The 27,426-nt window shown below is 43.6% G+C and overlaps 2 protein-coding genes across 13 annotated transcripts; both read left to right on the top strand.

The window, feature by feature from the left end:
- LOC108241957 (vicilin-like seed storage protein At2g18540) lies at window positions 1-6,529 on the top strand. The gene is made up of 3 exons (XM_025008113.2): window positions 1-201; window positions 5,324-6,354; window positions 6,500-6,529. The coding sequence occupies exons 2-3, from the start codon at window positions 5,332-5,334 to the stop codon at window positions 6,527-6,529; spliced, it is 1,053 nt and encodes a 350-aa protein (XP_024863881.1). The 5' UTR covers window positions 1-201; window positions 5,324-5,331.
- LOC108241980 (titin-like) lies at window positions 6,490-27,340 on the top strand. Of its 12 annotated transcripts, XM_017426491.3 has the most exons (32): window positions 6,490-6,753; window positions 7,561-7,851; window positions 7,930-8,034; window positions 8,144-8,262; window positions 8,352-8,570; window positions 8,705-8,792; window positions 9,139-9,291; window positions 9,823-9,920; window positions 10,225-10,397; window positions 10,486-10,602; window positions 11,211-11,330; window positions 11,554-11,682; window positions 11,803-12,513; window positions 12,785-12,937; window positions 13,040-13,237; window positions 13,341-13,514; window positions 13,609-13,833; window positions 13,929-14,117; window positions 14,211-14,435; window positions 14,515-14,679; window positions 15,765-15,965; window positions 16,141-16,320; window positions 16,860-17,065; window positions 17,303-17,371; window positions 17,494-17,544; window positions 18,135-18,197; window positions 19,275-19,454; window positions 23,410-23,808; window positions 24,332-24,454; window positions 24,637-24,759; window positions 24,848-24,922; window positions 25,609-27,340. In XM_017426491.3, the coding sequence occupies exons 1-32, from the start codon at window positions 6,655-6,657 to the stop codon at window positions 25,636-25,638; spliced, it is 5,451 nt and encodes a 1,816-aa protein (XP_017281980.1). In that variant the 5' UTR covers window positions 6,490-6,654; the 3' UTR covers window positions 25,639-27,340. The 12 variants fall into 12 exon arrangements, 11 of the variants coding, with proteins under 11 accessions (XP_017281980.1, XP_017281978.1, XP_017281979.1 ...); XM_017426489.3 differs by having other exon boundaries at window positions 13,929-14,435; XR_005234175.1 differs by lacking the exons at window positions 24,848-24,922; window positions 25,609-27,340 and adding an exon at window positions 23,896-23,953 and having other exon boundaries at window positions 13,929-14,435.
- The last annotated feature ends 86 nt before the right edge of the window (window positions 27,341-27,426 follow it).

Below are 27,426 nucleotides of genomic sequence, written 5' to 3'. Positions count from 1 at the left end.
GCACAGGCCCCGCCCCCTTTACGAGCATCACGGACACCTTCTCAGCACAACAAAGCGCGCGTCGCTACGAAAACGTCGCTTTCCCCCCCTTGTGAGCGCGCGGGACATTTCGGGGGGACTTTTCGTCGATTTGCTTCCGTGCCGCTTTTTTTATTTTCTGTTTTTCCCCTCGTTCTCCGTCTGATGCCAAACCCAGAGTAGGTAAGCTCACCTCGTTCCGCGGGTGGAGGCGGCTGAGGAGAGGGTTTGTTTTTGTTGGGCACTCGGCGCCATTTTCCCGACGCACAGATTGTTTAAATGCCCCGCTGGCACGCGCTGGCCCGTTACAACCCACAGCTGTGTTAACGCTTTAATTAGGAAAAAAAACAACAAGTTAAACTCGGGTCTGGCTCTGTCATTATATATTTAATGCAGCTTTTAATTACAGCATACTATCTTTATATATACATGCTTTAATTGTAGTTTCAGATTGTTAATTCAAACTATTTCTGTAAAAATGAATGAACCCGCCCTAAACAACTTCAGGAAGACCCGCATTTTATCCAGTGTATTATTTTAAAGATGAAAACATGTGGTTAACTATGTTTCTTTCCCTCTCCCTGGCAGTGTTTACCCATATTACAGTAGTTTTAATACGGTATTCATGGTGTATATGACATAACCAACATTTTAGATGGTTTTTGCACGTCTTTATAATAATGCTATGTAGATTTTTAGTTTCTAATTTTCATTTCTTGCGTGTTTATTACACCTGATGCAGCCATTGTAGCTGATGTGGTATTAAACCAAACTCTGGTACTTTTCTAACGGGGCCTTTTTGTGTGCAAGTTCTTGGTCTGAAATGCTATTTTGTGAGATGTATGCGCATAGAAATTGTTGCTGTTTTTTCTGCATTACACTTTCTGCTTGACTTGCCTTGCTTTCTGGCCCCTTGAGGACTCCTTGGGTTAAAAATACCCATCTCTGCTGCTGCTGCTGAAAAGGCGGCATTTGTGAGGGTTTTGCTTTGTTTTGTTTTGTCTGTACAGCCCAAGAGCAACTCATCCAATAAGCCTCATCTCCATTGATGATACGGCCGAATATATATATATATATAGTCGGATAATCTTTCGCAGATGTGACGTAGGGGAGGATGAGGCAGAGACCTTGTGCGGGCAGCACAACCGCCACGTTTTCACACGAATGACAGAAAGTAAACACAGAGGTTACACAACAACAACAAAAAATGACAGGGAAAGCAGGAGGGATGGGCTCCAGGTCACCTGTGAAACGAGCAGAGCTAAAGGGAGGTGATGCTGAAGGATGTTTTTGCTTCTGCTGCGTGCGAGTGAGTTCATCGAGGTCCCAGAAGAGCCAGCTGGTGTAATCCTCTTTTGGGAGTTATGATGTGTTTGTACAGTTAGACTACTACTCTGTCGTGTGAGCAGAACTAAACAAGGAGCGCGTCTTTACACGAGCGCCTTAAATGCCAAGTAAAAATCATCGTTTTACATTCCCTTCTAATTGTGGGATTGTTCCATTTAAAATATTACAAAACAATTAGCGTACATCTCTTTTTCTTTTTTTTTTCCCAGAGAACCATAAAGTAGGTTTTCGTCGTGTGCATTATTCCTTCAATGGGCCCAGGCTGAGATGATGCTCCAAATGGATGCAAAATTGCTTTCAGGGCAACCACAGTAGATCAATCATGCCTCCTCATTCTTTTCCCATGTCGCCTCATGTTACAGCATCAGGCTCACAGACCATCTGTGCATATTGATTAGTTCAGGACTGGACGCTCCCAAAGAACTCAGATAAAACCTCTGCAGCGGAAACAGCCTTTTTGTCTTTGGAGCGTGCTGCTTTTTTACAATGCTTGAACCAAAGTTTGAGATTCCTTGTTTGTTGTTTTTCCAAGCTTTGAGAGCATGATTGTGACGTTTCTGGGCAGGTTTGTGTGTTGACCGAACATGCTGACAATTTAGCATGGCACCACAGTGTGTGTGTGCGTGTGTGTTTACAGTGGGATCATATGAGCCACCATGTAGCCAGAAAACTGCTATAGTTTCTGTTGATTTTCAGCCAAATATCCAGCCATGTTTTTTTTTTTTCAGCCAAAACTATGAATCAGCACAGTACCATGAATCACACTATCACTACCACTAGCTTTTCTTTCTCTCCCACACACACTCATACACACACACGCCCATAGAGGCAGACCAACAGAGTGGATGGAGACAGTGAGGTGGATACTGTAGGCAGGTAGATGGAGATAATCTCACTTGGTCACTTGTGGGCTGATTAACTCTAAACTCCTTCTAATTCCTTAAGCCTGCTCAGTGTCCAGGAAACACGCTTTCTTTACGTTCTTGTGTTATTTCGCTTAGATTACCTCTCACTCTGAGACTAATTTTAGGCAAAGAAGGAGCGGTGCGGACATTCAGACGGAGTGAAAACGTGCGTTTGTTTTTTTAGCCTTTCTTGAAAGCAAGTTTAGAGATGCTTGTGGGAGCGTTTGCCTCTGTGCACACATGTTTGCACATGTGCACATGCGTGCAAACTGTGAGCAAAAATAGATATGAGCTTGTCTGTAAAGGCCAATTAATGAGTCCCTGCATCTTGCGCACATGTGGCTATTTATACACCCGTACCTCCTCCCGCTTCTCTGCAAGCTCATCTTCGTTCCTTTGATTTTGTTGCGAGAGGACAAAAAAAATGTCAGGGCTTTGGGACCGGATTAATTGCCAGAAACTGGAAAAATCAGAGCCCTGGGTTGTTCGGGAATGGATGTAAAAATAGCATCCTTATAATATCCCCTTTGTATTTTTAACATTTTCCCCTGGGGTTTAATTGAGATAAGTGGGCAAAGGAAAAGTTTTATTGAAATCTACTAAATCAAATCTCTTACATTTTAAATAATCTCTCCATTTGAATGTTAAATTCATTTAAAATCAGTATAAACTTTAAATGAAATCCTTACTGAGCTCCAGTGCTGGTGTGTTGCAGCTGATCCCGCAGCTCTCTGAGAGCTCACTGGCTCAGAGGGTGGCCTATTTCATCTATAATTCAGCTCATTACAGACACTAATTGTGTGTTATTGAGGTCAGATTAATTTTTAACATTATAGCATTATTTAATGCAATAATTCCACGCCTCTGCACCACGGCGCAGGAAAGGCTTGCCATATTAACGGGAGATTGATGGCGTGTTTTGAGAGGGCGTGCGGCGCGGCTGCCGCTGCCCCGGTTGGTCGCGATGTGGGCTCGCCCCTCCGCTCAGCTGGCTGATAGCAGAGATGTTAGATAGGCAACACAAAATGGAGGAGGCAGCAGACACAAGCTCAGCTGGTCCATTAGGAGCACGTCTGTTTCCTGACAATCAGAATTGAGATGACGGAGCACTGAGGCACCCACAGGAGGCTGTGGGCGCTGATGCATAAAGGTGTGTGCGACTGTGTGTGCGTGCTGACCTAGGGAATAGGCCTGTGGGGGCAAGGGAGGGTCTTGTGGGGGGAGGGGAAGGCAGGATTAGTAATAGAGTGCAGCATAGTTATTGGTCACTGGACACAAACAATGGGAGGGCTAAAGAGGATTTGGTCTGGTTGTGTACCCCCCTCCTCCTTCTCCTCCTCCTTCTCTCCCACTGTCCCATGGTGCTGGTGGTATGGTATATAGATCTGGGATGCACCCTTTGGGGCGGCCCAGTACATCTGGAAGATTGGGCTGTCTGGCATGGTCCCCTCCCCCCGACTCCATAAAGAGTAGGGTGGGACATGAACTACATACACAAGAGACAAACACAGACACATTTGTCAATGAAACTAATGATGCAGACCTGTCATTTGGAAGAAAACTGATTGTGCAACGATACACTCTGATATAACTCACTTAAAAAGAGTGGAAAGGTGATTGCATAACACAGTCACAGCTGATGTTGGCCAAGGTTCATAAGATTTTTGGAAGCAACATGACAACAAAAAAATAAAGAACTGAGAAAAAAGTGGGCTTATTGCAGCTGATATTCTCATTGCCATATTTACCAATACTGTCACAATTTCCATGTTTTCTAAATATTGTGCAGCCTAAATGAAGTCAAAGCAGACTTGTGTCATTTGATGGTGTGGCTATGATGCTCTTAGTTAGTCCCAGTGGGCTGGGTGACCTGTGCAGATTGGGGTTTTGCAGTAATATAAAAAAGAAAAACGGGCGTGCTTGGCAAGGATGGCCCAGGCGGTGCTAATAGACAAATCCTGAGCAGAATGCTGCCTTTGTGCCGATAAGATTTAATGAGCCTGCAGTGGGCCCTCAGAACTCCATGTTTGGTGCACTCTTCAACAAGGAAGACTATTGTGTGATGAAATAATGTTTGTGTACGTGTCAGTCCTAGATTATCATCTATGGGTGGCAGTTTGTGTCATGTTTCCATAAGTCTGTTGTGCTGAAAGAAGAGAAGGCTGCTAATGATATAGTTAAAGTGGAGTAAGTTACTGTAGTCTCTTTAATTTCTCTTGATTAAAGCATCTTGATACGCTCACAGGGTACTTTATTAGGTCCACATTGCTAATGACAGGTTGGATCCCTTTTTGCCTTCAGAACTTCTTTTAATTCCCCATGGCGTAGATTCATCGAGGTGTTGGAAACAGTCCTCACTGATTTTGGTCCACATTGAGATGAGTTGTTTCAGATTTGTCAGCTGCACATCGATGATCTGAATCTCCTGCTCCACCACATCCCAAAGGTTCTCCACTGGATTGAAATCTGTTTATTTTATAAGTACTGTAATTTGTATGCAGGGTACAAATGTAAATGAATCTTTTTTAGATCTTTGGTTACAGATATCAAGCTGTAATTTAACATGTTTACAGTAACAAAAATGAAGAACATATCTGATATTAGCTCAGATCAACTTCAGTTCTGTAACCTGAAGTGTTTGTTTTTAGACTTCCTGCAACAAAAAGAAAAGGCCTGGTGCCATTTTGGACAAAATATATTAGTGTTTTATAATGAACACAGTTACATTTTTAATTCAGCTACAGATGTAAAAAAAAATGCTTTTGATGTTTTCAGAGAGAAATCAAAATTGGCCATAATAGGAATCCACTTTGAAAACTGCAATCAGTGCATCTTTACTGGATGCAAAAAAAATTCAGCCTGTAACAGTAAATAAACTCAGGCAGCTCAGTCTTGTCACGTGCACAGCAGCAGAAGGGCATGTTTTCAAACATATCCGCCTTTTTGTCGACTTGTTCCTTGTTTGATCCAAGTCGCCACGCAGGGAGTCGTCACGCTCTGGGCAGCTCCGTGACCTTTCTCCATCTCTGACTCCTTTCTGTTTTCCTTCCCAGTGGCTACCATGACAACAGAGGCAAGCGCTGTGAGCGAGGCAGACACCGAGGGCAAGCAGAAGACCAGCGGCGCCGCGCCTGAGTCAGAACCCGAGTCAGGAAATAAACAGAAGCAGGAGGCAACAGCGTCTGAGCAGGAGGGGGAGCCGTCGAGCAAGAAGGCTCAGGAGCAGGCTGCTGAGCCTAGGCCTGTTGATGGAGCTACCTCCCCTGAGGAGGAGCAGCTGAAGCCTCGAACTAGAACCTCTGCGGGCAAGGGCCTGTCGCGCCTCTTCTCCTCGTTCCTCAAGCGCCGCTCGCAGTGCTCCGAGGGCGAGGGGTTTGAGGCCGAGAAAGCCAGGGAGGAAAAAGAGGAGAAAGCCGAGAAGCCAGAAGAAGAGAAGGTAGACAAGGCGGAAAAAGAAGACAAGGAGTCTAAAGGTGCGGAGGAGAAATCGGCATCCAAAGAAGCTACAAAGAAAGAGGAAGAGAAGGTAGAACAAAAAGAGGAGAAAAAGAAAGTGGAAGAAAAGGTTGAGAAGAAAGGCAGCAAAAAGAAAAAGAAAGAAGCAAAGAAGAAAGTGGAGGAGAAGGATGAGGGGAAAGTGAAAAAGGACGAGGCAAAAAAGGAAGAAGAAATAACAGTGAAGAAAGAGGAGCAGAAGGGGGAGGTGAAGGCAAAGGAGGGTGAGGAGAAGGAGAAGAAGGAGGAGGAGAAGAAGGAGGAGAAGAAGGAGCAAGCAAAACCAGAAACAAAAGAAGAAGAAAAGAAGGAGACTGAGGTTAAAGACAAAGGAACAGAGGTGGGAAAGAAAGAAGAGGGAAAGGTTGACAAGAAGGAGGCCAAAAAAAAAGAAAAGCAGGAAAAGGTGAAAAAAAAGGAAGAGGAGAAGGCAAAAAGGAAAGCAGAGGAAGAGGAAAGGATAAGAAAACGAGAAGAGGAGAAGGTAAAGAAGAGAGAAGAGGAAAAAGCAAGAGAAGCAGCAAAAGCGAAGAAGAAAGAGGAGGAAAAGGCTAAAAAGAAGGAAGAGGAGAAAGCCAAGGAGGAAAAGGCTAAAAAGAAAGAGGAGGAAAAAGCTAAAGAAGAAAAGGCTAAAAAGAAGGAGGAGGAGAAAGCCCAGGAGGATAAGAATAAAAAGAAAGAGCAGGAGAAAACAAAAGAGGAGAAGGGAAAAAAGGACGAGGAAAAACCAAAAGAGGAGTCTAAGAAAGAAGCAGAAAAGGTAAAAGAAGAAGCGAAGGAGGACGAGGAGGAGAAGACTGAAGAAAAGCAACAGAAGGAAGAGGAAAAGAGAAAAGAGAAAGGGAAGAGCAAAGGAAAGAAGGAGGTGAAAAAGTTCATTGAGGAACCAATGAAGGCACCGATTGCAGCTCCGGAGCCTGAGCTAAAAACTGAGCCGGAGACTGAACAGGCTCCGGATCAGCACTCAGTCAGCAGCACGGAGACGCAGGTGAGACTGAGCGCAGACACCACACACCTGTTCTTCCTTCAACACCACCGCTTACTGCCACTCAGATAATCTGTTTAAAATATGATGCCTAAATACAGACAGAGAATCAGGTCGGAACGGTTTTAGTAAACTGGTAGACATGCAGACATCCTTGAAGAACCTCAGGTTCACCCACTAAGAATGTTTATTTGCATCCTATCTGATTCAAATACACACAAAATGATCAAACCCATGTTTTTAATTAGAAATTTTTATATTCTAGTTAAATATTTGGGAAGTATTGCCCATTATTCTTCTTGTTAAGAATTAGACAAGTGGATTACTGTCACCCTTGTCTGAAAATGCTAATATCAAGTTAACACATCAAAACATAAGAATCAGTAAAGAAATTATTGCTTCAGTTTAATTTGAAAGGCTAAGTTTAAATTGCAGAAATTTTAAAAAATGAACCCGATGCCTTGTTTTTATTTGAGGGTTTTAAGCATGTTTTCAATCTTCCTTTATAAATCCTACTTTAGAAAGAAAAAATAATCTCTCCTGCAAACAGATTCATGTTTTACCCCAAGAGGAGAAAATCGTGTGTTGTCGTGTCCAGTACACTTTTTATTGTGTCTGATAGCCTGCTCAGGAAAAAGCTCTGTTTGCAACTAACTTCAGCCATTCTAGTATCACCGTAAGCTGCTGTAAACATCTGGATATTTACTTAGATCTGCTGTATTAATCAGTGCTGTCATCGCTGCGTGCGTCGCACCCTCCTGACATCAATATTTGACGCACTTTTCAAATGTTTTGTGTTGATCCAACCAGCCAGCTCCAGAGGAGCCGAAGGAAGAATCTGAGATGAAGAAAGAGGAGCCCGAAGTAGTGGAGGAAGAGAAAAAGGAGGACACCAACGAAAAAGAGGAGGAGAAGCCAGCGGAACAGGACGAGGCGACCACAGCAGAGGAAAAAGCCACGGAGCAGGCTAAGAAGGAGAAGCCCGTGAAAGAAAAGAGGACTGAGAAGAAGGCGGAGGAGGCTAAGGGCGCCAAACGTCAGAGAAACATGCAGTGCAAAGTCACCCTACTGGACGACGCTCTGTTTGAGTGCGAACTTGATGTAAGAGACCCAAAAAAATAGTTTGTTCTCTGTGCGATGCTAAAAAAGGAGACTAAAGAATCTCTGTTTCTTGTTTAGAAACATGCTAAAGGCCAGGAGCTTTTTTCGAAAGTGTGCAATCATATCAACCTGCTGGAGAAAGACTACTTTGGCCTCGCTCACTGGGAAACCCCAACCAACAAGGTAGGTTCTACCTGTTTGTCCTGTAACTTTAGTTCAAGCTAAAATAACAGTAAAGATATGATCCTGATGTAGGGTATGTGTGTGTGTGTATTTTCTACATTTTCCACAGACATGGTTGGATCCCACTAAAGAGATCCGGAAACAGGTTCCCGGCGCTGTTTACGAGTTTACATTCAGCGTGAAGTTCTACCCTCCTGATCCAGCCCAGCTCACTGAAGACCTCACCAGGTACACATCTGTGGTTCTGAAAAGAAACTTTGTTGAGAAAACAGAAATAAACACATCACATCTTCATATCCTGTTCATATATTCTCCAGGTACTTCATGTGCCTCCAGCTCAGGAAGGACATTATGCAAGGTGTCCTTCCCTGTTCCTTTGTCACCTTGTCCCTGCTGGGTTCCTACACGGTCCAGTCAGAGCTGGGGGAATATGACCCAGAGGTTCATGGACCGGACTACGTTAAAGACCTGAGCCTGGCCCCGGGACAGAGCAAAGAGCTGGAAGAAAAAGTGATGGAGCTGCACCGCACTTACAGGTGATTCAAGGGCTTCGATTGAATTAAATAGAGATATAAACAGTTGATTTTCATCACGTTATTTAAGTATGATTGACCCTATTTTCCATTCTTAGTCAAGTCTGATGCAATTTTTTTGGAAACATTTCCCTCAGGTCAATGAGTCCGGCTCAAGCAGACATATTGTTTCTGGAAAATGCGAAGAAACTTGCGATGTACGGCGTAGACCTGCATCAGGCCAAGGTGAGTCTTTTTTTCATTAATGTTTTTCCTCAAAAACTTCAAATTGTTCTCCCCTTTTATGTAATCTGACTTGATGATGTAGATTCATTTCATTTTTTAAATGTTTCACAGCATTTTGCAACAGCGTGCGTGCACTGCAGATTTAATTACAAAATTGATGTCATCCCCTTTTTAAAAAAAAAACAACAAAAAAACAAGGGATTAACAAATGACCTCATGACCTCAAACCACAGGGTCTGTTTGTGTGAGAAAGTCTGCCTCCTAGTGACTGTTTTCTGTAAGTGCGGGGAGGAGGACACGCTGTAAATGTTTATATCTGTTTTTTGTTTTTTTCTTTTGCGCGCAGGATCTTGACAGTGTCGACATCATGCTGGGGGTTTGCTCGAGCGGTCTGATGGTTTACAAGGACAAGCTGAGGATCAACCGTTTCCCTTGGCCCAAAGTGCTCAAAATCTCTTACAAACGGAGCAGCTTTTTCATCAAAATCAGGCCGTCAGAGGTAAATCTCAGTCAATCATTTTGTTCCCAAACCCTGTACCTAGTTCAAATCCACTTAAATATTAACCAAAATAGCTTTGGACTGGTTTCAGCTTCTTATTGTGCTTCCATGAAAAATCTATAAATTAAGGAATAAATTTGCTTAAAGACTTAGTTCACAGTAAATCCTTGGGTTCATCTGACCTTTTTTTTCTGATTATACAACATTGTAGTTAAACTTGTAAAGTTATTGACCTATATATTTTTAAAATGTTGTATTTCGGACAGTTTATGTATTTCGGGAGTAGCTGATGCTGTAAAGCCCCACAGAGACATTGTTTTATTTTCAGCTGCACAAGTAAACATGAATAAAATTATTAAAGTTAATATCAATAAAACGTTTAAAAGCAAAGTGAAATTCTTTGTTTCACACGGAAGTCTCTGTATTTTAGATGTGGTAATAAAACGAATTTAGGAGTCGAGAGGATCTGTTGTACTGCAGATGATGTCGGCAGATTTTGATTTGTTTTTTTGTTTTTTTTTTCTTTTGTAGCAGGAGCAATATGAGAGCACCATCGGCTTCAAACTGCCCAACTACAAAGCCTCGAAGAAGCTGTGGAAAGTTTGTGTCGAGCATCATACTTTCTTCAGGTAAACACAAGTTTCTGAATCACAGTTTTCTGCCTGGCAACAAGAGGTCATTTAAAGGTTGCCTCTGTCCTCTAGATAATTGGCTAATTGCTCGCTGCAGCTTAAGCTTTAGTGTGGCTCAGCAGAGGAAAAAACGTCCTACCTCGACTTTAAATCTTGAGTTTTTGTCTATTCAGTCAGATAAAGTTCAAAGATGCTGCTCGTATTGTTGCATAAAAGTTATAATGTATGATTCAGATGTTAAATCCCTGCTTATTGAGTCAATAATAGGTTGGTAAAAATAGTTATTGTGTCTCCTGCTTAGGGTTCAGTCAGTGGAGCCTCCGTCGTCCCGTCGCTTCCTAGTATTGGGCTCAAAGTTCCGATACAGCGGTCGGACTCAAGCCCAGACCCGACAGGCGAGCTCCATGATCGACCGCCCAGCGCCTCGCTTCACGCGCTCTGCCAGCAAGAGGCTGTCCCGTAACCTGGATGGAGGTAGGTCCCTGTGTGTGAGAAGTCCTGCGTTTCCTGCAACGAACCGTACATTTGACGAGCTGCACTCCGACTTGTTTTGCTCTTGCAGCTGGAGACGACACTCTCCAGTTTCTGGAACAGCTCTCAGCACCCATCAGGTGTGAGACTGATGATTGGTTATTAATGATGACGCCTGATAAATCTCAGCCCTCCCCTGGACTCCCAGGTACCAGGAAGTGTGTGGAGACTCGCTCGATGCCTTTTGCGCATTTCTAACTCACTGGCCACACGCTAAGTGCTATCAGCCTCATCGCTTCTTTTTAACATTTTGGATCTTAAAGTTTGTTTTTTATAAAAAAGGCTTTTCGGCATGTTTAGCAGCAAAGTGACCTGGTTTGACTCGAGTTTCGTCCGATGGAATTTCTACTTTCTCTTTCATGACTTCAGAAAAAAAGGAACGAAAGACTTCCTCATTTTCAATTTTTAGTTTGTTCCTCTTTTATGAAGGGACATTTTTAAAAGCTTTATCAATAACTCGTGGCTTTCCTTGTTTAACTCTGTTGCTCATTTTTCACCGCCGCAGCAGCTGTCTTTAAAACAGGTTACATAAACAAATATAACTTGCAGTTTTGCTCCTGCCATCTGCTTTTGTTCTGGAAAATAAGATGCATCTTTCATCTTTTTTATTTTTTTGCTCTAACCTCATCTCTCTGGACTCTGCAAGGGTCCATTGAAGTCAAAACTTGCTTGAAGCACCGCAGAGCTTTTGCAGCGGCCGACGTTTGTTCGGCAGAATGGTTACATAACGTCCGTCCCTTCGCCATCTCTTCACAGCCAAAGGGGAGTCGGAGCAGACTTTCACTCAGTCCTGGGAAGAAGGAGAGTCCTCTCGCTCAGTCACAGTAACCTGGCAGGGCACTGAGACCCAGTCAGTCAGTGGGCCGGGTCAGTCAGGTACCAATATCGCCTCCACATGCTCACCTGCTTTTTTTTTTTTTGCCCATCATTTGCCACGTGGAGCTGGATTGTTCAAATTTACATAACTTTAAAACTTTATGTTCTCCAGTAAGAAATCAAGCATGAAGACATTCTGGGTTCAACTTTGAGCCGTTTAAGGTTTTTATATTTTGGTTACCCGGTACAAATGTGCTGCATCTGATTTGTTTGATGTCGTCAGTCAAACCCAGCTTGGTAAGATCCCCCTCTTTGGCTCGGCTGTTGCAACCCGCAGTGACGCAGCAAGATGATTGGTTCCAGTACTTGGACCGGTTCTTCAGCTTCCCTGAGCGCGCTGAAAAGCCTCCATGTGAGTTTCTTTGTGTGAAAGAATCCCCCCCTCCCACAGTTGCATCTGGTGAAGAAGCTTGGCCATCTGCATGAGTAAAGTCACAGCTCGGTGTGTCATTTGTCATTTTACCTCTTCTAGTCTCCACCGAAGGCCAATCCCAGCTCGATGTGCAGACGCAGGTTAAATCTGTGACCAAACGGGAAATGTCCACTAAGAAAGTTGTTGAGTGGCTGCAGGAATCAGTGACCTTGGCAGACTCTCTGCAAGAGGCTGAGGTGTTGGAAGGGAAGCTGAGGGAAGTGAGGGACTTGGAGGAAAGGCTGCAGGACATAGATGAGAAGGCAGAGCGAGTTCAGAAGATAATAGAGTATGAACTGGGTCAGGAAGAGGTCGACAGGTTGAGAGCTGAAGAGGCTTTGGAGCTGGAGCTGGAGCAGCAGCGAATCCAAGGTGGAACAAAGGTAGTAGTGAAGAGATCCGTGAGGAGGATGGAGACTGAAGAGGGTGAGGTGGACGCACTGGAAGACCAGATAAAGCAGGTGTTTTTCAAAGGTCTGCTGCCTGAAGAGGAAGAAGGATTTGAGATGATTGAAATGAATCAGTTAGATGACAGCTCGAGAGACAAACTACGGCAGATGGAGAAGGAGTGGCAGGAGGAAGTGCGGGAGAAATTTGCCTCTCCAGACGCTGCAGGTGCCACTTCTGTAGTAGCATATCAGAAGACGGTGCGCACGGCTGATAAGCGGGTGATTATTGTAGGGGAGCGAGGTCAGGCTGGAGCTCAGGTGGAAGATGAGGACAGTTGGTTCAGGCTCTTCGATTCTCCTTTTGCAGCGTTCAAACCGTCAGGTAAAGTATGCTGTTGTGCAAAGCGTTTTGGGCTTTTACTGATCTTTCTAATATTCTAACAGTGTGCCGTGCAATAAAGATCATAAGGCAAACAATAGGAAACTAACCAACTACCAACCTGATACGCCGTCTTGCATTAGCAGTTTAAGTAAGTAAAGTTTTTTGTTTTTTGTGCAAGTGAGAATAATGTCCGCTTCTCCGGCTATGAGCTTTTTTGGATCTACTCGACACGTTTGCTTTCGTTTTAATTGACTCTGTGCCTGCACTGTAGTTGATTCTGAAGAGAGCAGCTCAACACATGTGGGGAAACCCGAGCTTATAGTGGAGGATCGGCCAAAACGAGAAGAAGAACTCATAAAAAGGGTGGATGACTGGTTTGTTTTGTTGGACGTTCCTCCTGGAAAAACGTATTACATACCACCAGGTATCGCTAAAATACCTTCGTGCTTTTTTTTTTTGCTTGCTATTAAAAGAAGCGCACTGTACTTCTTATGACAAAAGACTTTCTCCTGACTCTACTTATCAGTTACGTTGAAGGAAAGAACCCAGGTGGATGCTGGACGTTTTGTCTCTGTGGTTGGAGTTGAGCAGGAGGAAAACGTTCTAGTTGAAGAGAGGAAAGTAACACGAAGAAGTCTGGAACAGCAGTCAGTGGCAGAGAGAGTTGATGACTGGTTTGAGTTGTCGGACGTTCCTCCTCGAGAAACAACAGACGTTTCAGCAGGTACAGGCAAAGATCTGCAGTGCCGCCTTGCTTTTTGATTGCTTTTTTTTTCAAGTCAAAACAACCTCATGCAGTGTCTGAAGTTATTTATTTTGTATTTTAGTTGCTGAAGTGAGTGTAGCAGAAGGGGTCTCTCTGGTTGAAGAAAAAGCTTTTGACCAGAGGGAAAAACGAGTAGTTTTTGTAGAGGAGTTTGGAAAAGAACTAATGGCACGTGAGACAAAAGATGACCGATTGGCGTTGCTTCCTGTTAAAGAATCCTCCCTTGTGTCCCAAGGTATTATCTGTCTTCCTTCATTTCTTTATTCAGAAACTTTCTTATTTTCTCCTTTTATCTGACAGCATATCTTCATCTTTCTGTTTGTTTATAGTTTCTATGACTGGGGATGTTCAAGCTTATCGCGAGGAAAGTAGAACAATTGTGTCTGAGTCAGTAGAGTCGAGCAGGAAAGATGTAGTTACGGAGATTGTGATGCAGGCGGAGGACAAGAAGCTCCCAGAGCAGAGAATATTAGAACGAATACACGGCAGAGACGATGGCGATTGGTTTCTGCTGTTTGACGTAGTTTCCAAAGAGGAGTCTTACGTGCCTCCAGGTATTTTAATCTTTCAGATGTAATTGTTTGGGAAATAAATATATTTTGTTTTTTCCAGTGGTCAAAGTTGAGGTTTAAACCTTGATTTTTTTCAGTTTCTGCACCGCTGCTAAGAAAAGTCTATCCAGATGTTCCAGCTGAGGCAGAAAGAGCAGGCCAGAAGTTGCGTCAGACTGCTTTTGACCAGATTAGGCCTCGGCTTTTCCAGCCACTGCCAGAGAAAGATGACGACTGGTTTGTTGTGTTTGATGCTGGCCGTGAAAAGGCCGTTATCTCCCCAGCAGGTAGAAAACTGACTTCTGTTCGCAGCCCATTTCTTGTTTACGGCGGATGTGCCAGTGTCACTCAGCGTCTTTCGCACTTCATTTGTACCCCAGCTGAGATTATTCAGGATGTGAAGAGGAGGATTGAGCGCGAGGTGACAACCACGGAGACTAGAGCGCACAAGGAGACGATAATTGATGTTGGCGGCAGGCAAGACGCGGCTTGTTTTTCTGAAATTAGACTGAGCCAGATTGAGACGCTGGTAAGCAGGGAAGGAGAAGACGATTGGTTTGAGCTGCTGGACTTCGCACGAGAAAAACCCGCAGCCACGCCACCAGGTACTTCTCCCTCGCCGGCGGCTTTGTGTGTGCTGCGTTAATTGCGCCAGGGTTATTTATTTTTATGTTTCTGTGTCAGCTGCTGTGGTTCAGCGCGCTGTTCGCGTAGCAGCACAGGCTGAACCAAAACCAAAGGTTGTCACGGAAGACGTGAGACCACGAGTGACGTTTGTTAACCCACCGCTGTCCAGAAAAGTGGATGATGATTGGTTTGAGCTGCTGGATGGTGCAGCTGAAGTATCAGGTACTCTGCTGTTTGGTGTGTCTGCTGCTAAGAGTCAGCCAACAGTTTTCAGTCTGATTTTCACCTCTAAAATGATACTTAATATAAAGCAATAGTTCAGATATTTTTGAAGTGGGGTCTTGTTGAAAGGGTTTTAGGAACAATTACTGTCTCACCTTTTGTAGGTCGCTCTTTAACCAACTTTAGTTTTTCATTAATTGATGAGCAAACGGCTAGTCTGAGCGAGACTAAAGTAGATTCCTGACGTCTGAAAACAACTCCAATCTAAAGATTTTCGCAATGGTTCAGGCAAGCACTTTTTTATAAATGTTTATATCTTCATTAGTTTGACATTACGGAGGTTATTCAACAGAAATATTGATGTATTGCTGCCAGACGTGTCCATGGCTGCACAGGAAGTGCTACAGCTATATGAAATTAATAGTAATGTGTATGGTATATAGCATAGTGTTCGTATGAGATATTTGAAATTAAATAATAAATAATATGTCCTTTTTTTTTTAAAGAACCTTTCAAAACACCCAAGGTCACTTTATAAAATGTAGGGAAAAAAAGTAGAAAATATTGTGGCTGGAACAGTGAGATGGGAGGATGAAGATGACCTTTGAGTACTGAAAGGTGTATGGATGTGGAGTTAAAGAAGATACAAAGGAGCTACTGTAAGATGGCCTTACAGAAGCAGGAGATAATGGGTGGGAAGAAGGATTTTGAAATAAATGGTTGATTATAAGAAGCTGATGAAGCTCTTGAAGATGTCAGAAACCTTTTTTTTTATGTCCTGCCCACACTAGCCATTAGCTCATCAATCTGGTCAGCGTTGAACTCCGTTTCTCCAAACTGAGGTCATTCAAAGAGCTATATTCATCGGGTAGGATAAAAAATGTTCAAAACTTTTCCACTGAACCCCACCTCAGAGGATCCAAACTATCACTTTAACTTTAAACAGCTAAACAACCTGACTGCATTTACACTTGAGAGTTTAAAGGCTGTTTATCAGCAACAAGGCAGCTAAATTCAGACAGGAGGAAAAGACTCATAATACAAACGTTTTGCCTCAGCTTCACGTTGTGTGTATTCTGTGTCAGCGGCTGCGGAGGAACGTATTCGCTTTGGTCCCGAAGTGAGAGCAGCTGAAAGGCTGGCGGTCACAGAGCAGAGAGTACAGAAGAGAATTACTATAGTGGAAGAAACGTGGCAGAAGAAGGAAGCGGTGCAGACACCTCCGGCGCTGACAGCAGAGGAAGATGATTGGTTTGTTCTTCTGGATCGGGCCCCTGAGAAGTCAGGTATTTTCTAACAGAGACTTGTTCGACTAAACATGCAACGATTTCTTGTTGAGGCTCATCTAGAGTGTGACGTTATTAGTCAGGTGACACTTAAATTTAAATATGGCCGCTGTGTTCTATGTCTATGTCCGTTCGGTGTACGTCTTTGCTAAAATAATACCTGCGTTTGTGTTAGTCGCTGCCCCTGAACGCATGCGGCTCCCAGCAGAGGTCAGACTTCCAACTGCTGGGGCCAGAACAAGGACGGACATTTCTGAAAGGAAACCAAAGTTTGAGAGGCGGATCCTGGAGGAAAGGCTCCCACGTGTCAGTGATGATTGGTTTGTTCTGCTTGATGGTGACCTCAAAGAGTCAGGTATTTTTTTATTTTTTTACTTGGTTTTTGGCAGATGAAACGCTCGTGTGTTTTGTGTTGTTTTTTGCTCCACAAAATGCTGACTAACCTCTGCAGCCAGGACCGGTTGGATCCTCTTCTACGGATCAAACGTTCGGCTCACACCCACCGTTACGCTTTCTTATTCGCAGTTTTTTAAGGGTTCATCGTCCTTCAGCTTGAAACACGGCCTAACAAACAGCTGTCACATCCATCGGCGGATTGTAACTAGAACTGCTTGTTTAATTTTGCTTTGAGGATGGCCGCTTCTTGCCCAGCTCACATTTGCTTTTAAACATTGGAAACCAGTGAGGTATAGTATACCCTTGCAGCGTCTGATCGCAGTGAGGCTGAGCACAGTAAGTACGACTCGCCGACTTTGTTGCATTTAAACGCTCACTGCTGCGTTAAGGTCTGAGAGCATATTTAACCATGTCTGTATTAACCTTACACCTCTAAAACCGCTTGAGTCCAAGCCATAAACTGTAACTGATTCCCCTTTTCTCCTGGATTTTGTCTAGTTGTGAGCTCGCAGAGGGGCGCGCGTCCGGTAAGCGCTCCGGTCTTCTCCCACGCTGCTCTGGCAGAGGCAGGAATCCCCATGTCCCCCCTGGACCAGCCTCAGACCTCCACTCCTATTAAAACCAGCTGCCAGGAGGACAGGAAGCTGGAGGTCACCGTGGAAGCTGCGGAGCCGTCAAAAATTGAGGGCGTATCCGAGGTCAAGGTATTCAGTTTCTGTGATTACTACTAAATATGATTCAGCACACGTGAATGAAACAGCAGTCTACTGTATGTGTTTAAAGATTCTGCAAGTAAAAGGTCAGTAAATTATTCAAAATATGTCAGTTGCTCCAAAAGCGACAAAGATTTAAGGAGGCGTTTTAAGTGCTTTCTAGCGCTGAATCCAGCGTGAGCAGAAATGTGTATCTGAGTGTGAACTGTGTCTCTTTTGCCGCTGTAGTCAGTAGTGTGGAGGGAGCAGAGAGAAGTACAATCTTCACTCATCTCCACCATCAATGGTGACATTCAGGTTAGTGGCAGACTCGGGCCTCTTGCATGTCGTCCCTCAGAGGACACGCTCTCATTGTGACGTAAGACTTGAGACGTCCCGGCCACCCGGCAGAGGATGCTAACTCGTGTTCCTGTCTCCAGCACGAGTCTGAGTTTGAGAAGACGGGCTTGGAGGGCGTGCTAATGCGACAGGTCAGATTCTCGGCGCCGCGGGCGCTACCGTAGCTGTTTCTCCTCTTCCATTCTGATGATGCAGAACTTCTCATTTCAAAGGGCTGCTTTCAGCCTCCGCTCATGTTGTGCTTCCATACAGCTAGATCTAAAACGAACCAGTCGACAGCAGGTTTGACGCACATATACGGCGTAATCTTAAGAGGTAGAAAATGCAGTTGTGTCGATGCTAATTCTTTTAAACTCAGCCTGAAGTTTCAAAGTTTTTGAGGTCATCGATTCGTCTCATCGCTTGCTGTTGTAAACACCAGAATGCACACATGCATGATTCTAGACTAACGCGATTTTTCACCATTTATTTTCATGTTACCGGTGTAGGAAGCTCTAGTCAGCCTTCCAAAGCCACTTATTGTTTTGTTTGCTAGCATAGTTCAGCTTTAGCCCCTCGTGGTCACTTTGCACCAAATCCTTTTGCATGCAGTTGTCCTCACCGCTCTTCTTCTCTGTGGTATTTACACATTAGTCAACTGCGTAGCGTGCATGTTTTAGTAAACAGGGAAACTGAAACAAACCCACACTTTTTTTATTTTTGTTCTTTTCATTCTTCACAGAAAAGAGCTAAGAAATATGAGGGTGACACAATTTATATCAGACATAGTCTGTTAATGCTGGAGGTTTGTATCTGTTTCAGAGATGTCGCTCTCGAGCTGCATTTTCTTGCTTTTTTTTTGCCTCACCGGCTTCTGTTTTAATCTCACGCTTGCATGCGGCATGACTTGTTTATTTTTTGTTTGTTTTTTGCACCAGTACAAAATGACTGTGCGTGTGGCAAATTAACTTTAAGCCTGTTGATTCAGGAGAGAGTGCTGCTGAACGCTTAACAAAAAAACAACAAATCCTGACTTTTTTCACGGGTGGAGCCAACCTCGTTCAGGGTGCTGCACTTCATCTTTTCTAGTAGCGGCGTGTGATATTGAGCTGTGGTTTAGGCTAAATATGGAAAAACTTCTTCAATGTTTTCTGTCTGATTTATTTGAAATCATCAGTATTCTCCTGCTTTTGCTTTGTTTCCCTCCATCTCTTTTTTTAAACGAACAGAAATGCATTACACTTTTGCAGCAGTTATGCAAATGAACAAATGCCAAAGTGCTTCTGTTGGCGTTTGTTCATTTGTCCTAAATGAACAAGTTTTCTTTTCTTTTCTCTTTTTAAAGAGATGCTTCATCTTCTGCAACCTGTACCATGTCTGCTGCCATCAGCTCTCTTGTAATTTGATTTGCAGCCTGTTTTCTCTGTGCATTTCACTGCAATCCCACTCCTGTGAAATTGAAATGGAATTGCTGTGCTGTGTATTTTGAAGCCTCTGCTTGTCCGAAGCTACGGTAAATCGGCTGACAGACTTAATTTTTTCCGGCCTGAATCAGATATGCTGATGCAGCGTGTAAAACCAAAAAACTATGAGTATTTGTGCAAACATTGAGATTAAAGGCTCCTTCTAATTTATGTTTTTATAGAATCACCTGTTAACACAGCTTCAGCTTGCTCATGCAGCAACAAAAGATGCACAAAAGCAACAGATTCTAACTTTGTTTTTATGTCTTCTGTTTCCTTAAAATCTTTTCCTCTTCTTCTTTTTTTTTCTCGTTCCAATCGTCAAATTCCTGCCACCCTTCTTTTTGTCCCTGATCCCCCCTCCTCCGCTCCACAACATCGTCTGTCCCTCCGTCCCCTCTGGACTCTCCTCCGTGCAGGACTTCGATAAGCCTCAGGAGGAGCTGCTCAGGCACCACGCCAGCATCAGCGAGCTGAAGAGGAACTTCATGGAGTCCGTCCCCGAGTCGAGGCCGAGCGAGTGGGACAAGCGTCTGTCCACTCACTCTCCGTTCCGCACGCTGGGCATCAACGGTCAACCTCTACCCAGTGCAGACGGGGTAAGTGTCCCGCACAAGTCCCATCACCAATTTCCTGTCAGTTCAGGAACTGAGGGGGGGGGGCATTTAAACGTTTCAATGGGATTATCAGTTCCTGAACTGAAAGCACTGCTCTATGGGAAGTGTGTAGACTTGTCCGTAGCATTTTAATCTGAGTCAGTGTGATAGCACAGTGAGCTGAGCAGAGGTTGATGAAGGCCGTTTGAGCGTTGTGTATGCATGTCCTGCTGGACGCGATGGCATGTGGTTTGCAGCACATGCATGTGTACGGAGAATGCAGACGGCCCCGTGGTGTCGGGCCCGTGCTTTTGGTTCTTCCACAGAAAAGAAGAATGCGGGTGAGGTTTCTTTGGGACAGGTTGTCCACTCTCTGAGAACTCACTTGGTCCGGATCCAATCCGCACCGGATCTGGAGCCTGAAGCGTTTGCGTTGCATGACTGATAGACCTGACTGGGAAAAAAAAAAAAAAAAATTACTGCATGACTAAAAGATGACCACTTTCATAAAGGTTTGCACGTTCTGACTCCGAGGAATTCCCTACTTTCCCTCTCCTCTCCGTTCTTCCTTTTGCTTTCTGTTCTTTTCTTTGCTCACTTGGTTTTCACGCTGCTTTCACTTTGCGTTTGGCTGCTGCTTCCTCCGAGCCCGTTTTTCCTTTCATGAAGAGAAAAGACCTCATTCACAGTTGCTTCAGACGTTTTGCTGATTTAATAAACAATAACGCAGTAACCTACCCTTAAAGGATTCTAGTAAGAAACTAAAGCTTTCCCCAAAAACAGATAAATCCTGAAAGCTTTAAGTGGAATTAAAACATAATAATTTAATGTTCCGATAACACATGAATACACAAGCTTAAAAGTGTCACATTATACATCGACGTGGCTGAGATCTTTTACATTTGGTTCTCAGATTGTCAGCAAGCATCAAATCAGTCACAAACTGACAGAAAACAAGGAGAAAATGAAACAAAATAAGTGCAACGTTCATCAAATGCCCTCTTATTGGAAGAGACGCACAATGTTTATGCTCACTTTTACATTATTATGATTAATTTTTATTCCATTTAGTTCCTAATCATCAGTAATGTGTAATTACAAACTTAACATCTGTATTAAAATCAGTCAAAACTACTGACATTATGAATTTTATTACCCTAAAGTTTTATTTTAAATCATTATGCTTCTATCTTTCAGCCTACAACCAGATTACAGCCCCGCATGGTTCAAACAGAACTGCATTATGGGATGTTCATTACATTTTAACTAGAGATGCACCGCTTGCTGGTTTGGAGAGCCAAATAAGATTGTTGTAAAACTCTGTCCCGCAGATTCCAGTTTCTCTCTAAGAACGATTATTGAAAGCATCCAAAGTAGATATGTCTGTATGTTATTCAGTTCATTGCTCGTTAAAAACAGCTTTGCTTTGCTTCACTCACAGTCTGTTTTAGAGTGTTTAAGGGGGGTTTTTTGGCCTTGGGTTTTAGTTCAGATAAAATCCAGCCGAATCAAAGCTTTGTAAAGCAGATTATTTATCGGATTTTAACACAACCTTCCGTGTAGGTGCTCCAGAGAACAGGACAAACTCATTCCTTTAAAAAGGTTTAATTTAAAATAGTCTGCAGCTGCGTCCAACATGATGTAAGTTTTCTGTTTAAGAGGCAGCCTGCACATTTACTAAGCTTTAAAAAGAGCATTAAACACACCTCAGTAGAAAATTTGTTTTCCTTTTGGTAGCTTCCTTTTTGTGCTTCTTCATAATTAAAATGTAAACACCTTACAAATATTACAAACACCTAACTTTGGATCTTCCTCATCAAAAGCTTCAGCTGCTTAGCTACGATGCGTTCACGGACCAGAAAATAAATCTGATCTTTGAGCTGTCGGTCACTCGTCATGTGGATCAAGTTGAAAAGTGATCAGTTTCGTTCAGCCGCTCAGCAACCGGTGCATCGCTGTATTAAAGCTAATCAAGGTTCAGTACCCAGAATGCAACTTGAACTTCAAAATATTTATATATCAGTTTTACCTTAAATGATGTGGCAAGTGTGGATGACTTCCTGTCTTTTCCGAGGCTGAAATATGCTTGCTGGACATGGAAACTTAAGATTGCATGTTAAAATGCCTGTCCTGGTAACGTTTCCATGCTCTGGACAACTAAAAAAATGGCGTTAAAATAATTAATTTTCATTCAGATACATTTAAGTACTTTAAGTAGTTAACTGTTGTTAAGTCTGGTAGTTTCTTGGTCATTGCAGACATCTCAGACGTCCTTCCTCTCACATGTCTCCCCTCCTCCTCCTCCTCCCCCCTCTCAGTTTGTCATCCGCCTCCCCCGCGGCCCCCTGCTAGACTTCTACTCCAAACGCAGCTGAGGGGCTGTCTCAACACGTCCGGAAACCCCCCCGCCCCCCCGCACAGGTGTGACCGTGACCCGAGGAGGCCTCCTAGCCCGCCTGCCCACCGTGCTCTGCCTTTCTTTTCTACTTTTGTCCTCCTTTCGCCTCCTCGGCAACACCGCTCCAGCATCCTTTATCCTTCATCCTCCGCTCCGCCCGAGAAGCTGCACCTTTCTTCTTTTTTCTCTCTCCTCTGCCCTCCTCTGAGCGAGACTCTGATTCTTTGGATCTCGTCGCTGCACGACCTTTTTTGCTTTCTCAGAAACAGATTTCTGGTCAGGACTGGAAATGAGTCCGACGTGTCAGTCTGCTACTGTTTCATGTTTGCTGTGGTGGAGATTTTTTTTCCTTTTTATTGTCCAACCGCATCGCTTTAAGCTTGTTTTTGTACACTTATGTACATTTACTGTATACTGTCACTAGTGTTAGGATTTTGTTTGCAGATAAACTGATCACTGTGACTTTTTTAACCCTGAAAGCACATGAAGTACACACTGCAACGCCGCAGGCTTTAATATTTACTAAGGTGGGAAACCTTTGAGGCAGCTCAGTCGTTCAAATAAATAACTTTATTTGTCCCTCACCAGTCTGAGGAAAGGCAATATGTGGACGGTGCAAGAGATTTCTTGTTGCATGACTCTTTGACAATCAGCTTAGACCAAGAAATAAAAGACATTCCATCTACAGTTCAGGTGATGTTTTGTTTATTTCAGTTTTTCATTGTCGGTGCTAAATTATTTAAATATTAGATGTTAATGTTCAGTGCATGGCTGTATGAGCTGTATATGGTGTCCTTGTAATCCCCAACTTTTCATACCTCATTTAAAAGTCCTGAGATACTTAAACCAGCTAATCCTCCCAGGGAATTATGAATTTTCTTTCAAATATATATATATTGCAATAAAACGCCTATAAGTTAGCAGCACATGAGTTTATATCAGGCCCTTGAGGCTGAATTTTGATTGTTTTTGTGCTTTTTTTTTCTCTTTGTAAATGTTGGCAAAGACTGAGGTATATTTATAAGAGTTGTAGCGTTAGATCGTGTATTTCTCCACCTCTGATGCAGAAAATAGGAAACATTTCAGAACAATATTGATGCTTCTCAAAATTAGAATTTTGGTTGCACAAAATTGAAACTAGCGCTGATTTGAAATGTGAAAACAGAAGTTAAACATTTTTCAGGACATCTCTAACCTGTTTTTAAGTTTTGCTGTTTCATTTCTCAGAGGAAATGTCTGAGACGAATTTTGAGGGTCATATTTACTCGTCGCAGTGGGCAGCTTCCCACCGTCAGTGTGTGGATGATGTGCAGGCCATTTTAGTAAGAACAAACAATGTGCAGCCAAGTCTTCTGTGTTTTACACTGAGGCCTGCACAGTTAGGCTGTGGCTCTGCAGCAGAACATGAACATCACCACAAACTTGTTGACGCCTGTCATACATCGTACTGCTTACTCTGCCCGTTATGTACCTGCATGCAAATGTTTTTACAGTTTCTATGTCGCCTGTGATTCCTGAGACCTGCCCATCGTCACAGTGACTGTGTTTGTCTTTTTTTAGAGCGTGTGCGTTAGTTCCTTTTGCAAACCTTCAGAGACAAACGCTTCTCACGAGGAACCCATCAGTACTCTGGGCTTTTCAGACCCGCCGAGCCCCACTGCGAGCCACGGGAGTGAGCCTGATAGCACCGAAGCTCTCCGCCTTCCCGTTGATGAGGAGGAGGAGTGGTGCAATCATGAGGAGGTTGTAGTTTTCGAGCCGCTCTCGGTGCCAGTCGTAGAGGTGGAAATGGCCCAACTGGCTCCTCCTTCCTTCGAGGCCTCCTGGACAGCTTTAGACGAGGTCCTGGAGGAGGAAGGGCCGCGCCCCGGAGCGTCGGAGTGCTCCGGGAGAATGCCCGGATCTTCCCCGGCTTCCTATTTCTGGAGCGACGGTCCGCAGGTCATACGCTGCTTCCAGGTAGTCTCCTGAGTCCCTCGGGGGTGGGGGACGAGTTGTCTGTCTCTGCTCGGCCTTTAAGCGCCACACTTGCTCACTCCTCTGCAGCACCCGCGACACACGAAAACCCCACAAATTTATAATGGCGGCGAACACCGTGGGAGTGGTGAGAATTACTTCTAAATTGAATTTTCTGTGCTGCAGAGGCGTTGCACGGTGGTGTGCAAACATCTCCACTCTGGTGACGGGTTGCTGTCAGGATAACAAACGCTGCTTTAACACAGAAATGATCAACAATGGCTTCGGTTTTTGTCAACTTCTAATACACTCGAGCCTGATTTCTTCTTCTGGTTTCTTTTATGTAACGAATCCCAGCAGGAAGGAAAATAACGCGCTCGTGTTCCAAACTTAATTCAAACTAATGTGGGCTGGTGGTGGCGGGAATGATTTGCACTTCCGGGAATGCATGGTTGTGGGAAGGACGCGGTTTTCTGCCAGGTGTCCGGTGGAACGGCCGCTCACGGGGCTATGCTCCCATTCACAGCCCCCTTTGGTGCAGACCCAGACTGTTACCATCACGGCTGTTTCCAACTCCCTGTCCAGTGACATCTCCACCACAGAGGTCCCCATCGTCCCGACCAAGACCGTCACCTATGAGTCTTCAAAGGTAGGGGCTCCGGCAGCTGATCCGTCCCACCTGCAAGGGGGGGGTCAGGCTGGCATGGAGGAGATCTGACAACAAGCTGCTCTGAGGGGGGGAGGGGCTTCTTTAACAGGAGGTCCGAGGTACGTTCATTTAAACAATTATTCAGTGCTTTTTTCTTTTTTTCTTGCTTTGTTTTTTCTCAGGTGACAGATGAAGGAACAGACGAGGACAAAGACAGCGCAACGTTTTCCAGTTCTCAGACCATTTCCTCAGAGACGACCAGCGGCGGCGCCACCGTCACCACCACCACCACTCAGATCTCCAAGGTCAGCAACCCCCCATCATCCCCCCCATCGCTTCATTGGTTTTTATTCTGTTTTATATGCCTCTTAGATACGCTTTACTCTCCTACAGGTAGTGAAAAGTGGATCCACAGAGACCCGTGTGGAGAAGAGGATCGTCATATCCACCGATGCCGACGAAGATGAGGTGCAAAATCAAATAAAACACCATTTACTGTCTTTAAAAATACTCCATCTGAAATTAAAACCACTGCAAAAAAAAGACCCTAAATTATCAGTTCTTATTGGTCTACGTTCAGCTGATTTAGTTTTGAAAATAAAAAAAGGAAAGAAAAGACCTGATGTGACACAAACCATTTTGTTTTATGACAGGGAAAATGAATTTAAAAAGTCAGTCTGTTAACAATGCTTTTGTTTGCTTTTAGATCTAACAGAGGGAGAAAAAATGTCTGTAATTATCTTGTAATTTGTGCTTTTGCAATAATTACCTGCAGAAGTTGAACCTTTCCAATCAGTCTTCAGTTAATCATGTAATCTCCTGCCTCTTGTGTGGATGATTGTCTGTCTGTTAGCAAAATATCTCATGAACCACTGGATGGATTTAAGTGAAACTCTCAGAAATTAACTGAGAGTTTGACTCTAAAAGAGCCAACCTGATTAAAGATGGCTGCTGCGGCTTCAGCTGAGTCAGTTTTACAGATTCTGGGCTTCAGTTGGGTGTGGTAGTAGCTGAGTGTCATCATCTGAGTGATGGAGGTCTTTTCACTGAACTACAGGAGAGATGCTAGATCTCCCAGAGTGTCATTATTCCGTCAGTGGACATCTGATCTAAATGACAGCTTGTTGATTTCCGTGTGTGTCTGTGTGTTGCAGGAGAAGCACGGCGGAGCGTCGGCGCTGTAAAACGGCTCCTCTCGGACGTCCTCCTCCGTCTGCGGCCATCACACACACTTTCACCACGTCTGTTTGCGCACAAGCGACCTCAGAAATCTGAGCGAGCGGATTGCTCCACCTTCCTGTTTGTTTGGTTTTGACCGCTGGGTGGCAGGCAGGGCTGCTCGCCGCTGATCAAACGCTTTTATCACGGCCGGCTTTTAAAAAGGCTTAGTGTGAACATTTGTATTGGTTTCCAAACCAGCCTTTTTCAGTTGAGCCATCTCATACACGTTTGCTTTAAAATGCTTTTTATTTTCATAGTGGTTTTTGCATAAATTTTCTAAAATAACACACAAACACAAATGTATCGTTTTCACTTTAGTTCAGAAACTATTAGCTCTTGTTCCCTTGGTGCTACTCGGGGAAAACGTTAAGACATTTAAGCGAACTCGTTTCTTTTTAGCCGTTTCCTTGTCTGTTCGGTTCAGGAGAGACCTTTTCCTTTGATAAAACAAACGACATACCTCGTGTCCAAACAAACAAACAAACAAACAAAAACAATCTGTGCTCAAAATTTGGAAGTTCTGTTTTTATTGTTTTTTAGTTTGTTTTCTTGCTCAGGTACAAAAGAAAACCCAGAAATCTTTGCTCAGACAACCAGCAAGGAGCCAGTAGCTTACACGTTCTTGTAAAGTTTGAAGTGAAAATTGATCTATTTTGAAATATTTCTCTATTTTGTAAAAGTATGCTTTTTATAGTATTTGTAAAAAAAAAAAAAAGGTAATAACCGAGGTTTTTAAGTTATTCATATCGGTCTGCTCATTTGTTTGTTTGCAGGATTTTTCGAGACTATTTAAAGAGCTGGGGTTTTTGTTTTTTTTTGCCTGGAAACCCTGAATCATTCTTAATCGTTTCCTCTTGTAGTCCACCAAGTTGATCCAACTTCTCAGACACGTAAAGTCGCTGGCTTCCTGAACTTCTTATTGGTCGACGAGAAACGTGTCCCGAGCTTCGGTCTGCTTATCTCAGGTTTTGATGTTTTGTACGACTACAGACCTCCTTCTTTCTGATTGTATGAGGAAGAAATCCAGTTTTCTTAGAAATGTACATTAACCTGAGGTCGAGGAGCAAAAAAACAACAAGCGTTTGTCACAATAACCACGTGTGCGAGACATGAAGGCAGCTGCCCGACTATATGTGGCTTTCCCCTCTCACAGGAGCACTGTTTTTACCTGTTCTGCTATCCAGTCATTTCTTTGTAAAGTCCGAACTGTTTGTGATTTTTGACGTACCGTGGTGTTTTAAACACGAGCTGCGAGGCTTCGGCTAGAGGTGTCACAACCTGCGCGTCCATTATCAAAGCTGGTAAAGCCTTTTTTTTTTTTAAATTAACCGCAGTTTCACCTAGATCGGCCTCACTCGCTGTTGTCCCGTACGCTTGCTGTAGAGAGGAAAGTATGAACCCCCTTTTAGGTAAACTGTTTTTCTTAGCGAGTTTTCTACTTTTCCTTTCCGAACCCAAACAGAACCCATTGGTATTGTAGCTTCACAGACAATTTAAAAAAAATAAAAAATAAAATAAAAAAAACTCCCCCACATGATCTTCTCCAGGATGAAAAAGTAGAGGTTTCCGATGACATAAAAGTAGGTTTTAGACGAAGAAGCTATTGTTGCTTTGTGAATTATCCTTGTTTTTTTATGGAAACAATAAAAATCTGCATTGATTTGCTTCCTGGTGGGTTGTCTGTGTGACGCGTACGACTTAAAAGGTACAATTTTTACACTAAATAAAGGAAAATGATTCTAGCCACTCAA

Source organism: Kryptolebias marmoratus, linkage group LG16 (assembly GCF_001649575.2).
Source record: "Kryptolebias marmoratus isolate JLee-2015 linkage group LG16, ASM164957v2, whole genome shotgun sequence".
Lineage (NCBI taxonomy): Eukaryota > Metazoa > Chordata > Actinopteri > Cyprinodontiformes > Rivulidae > Kryptolebias > Kryptolebias marmoratus.
This window is presented reverse-complemented; position numbering and strand designations above follow the sequence as displayed.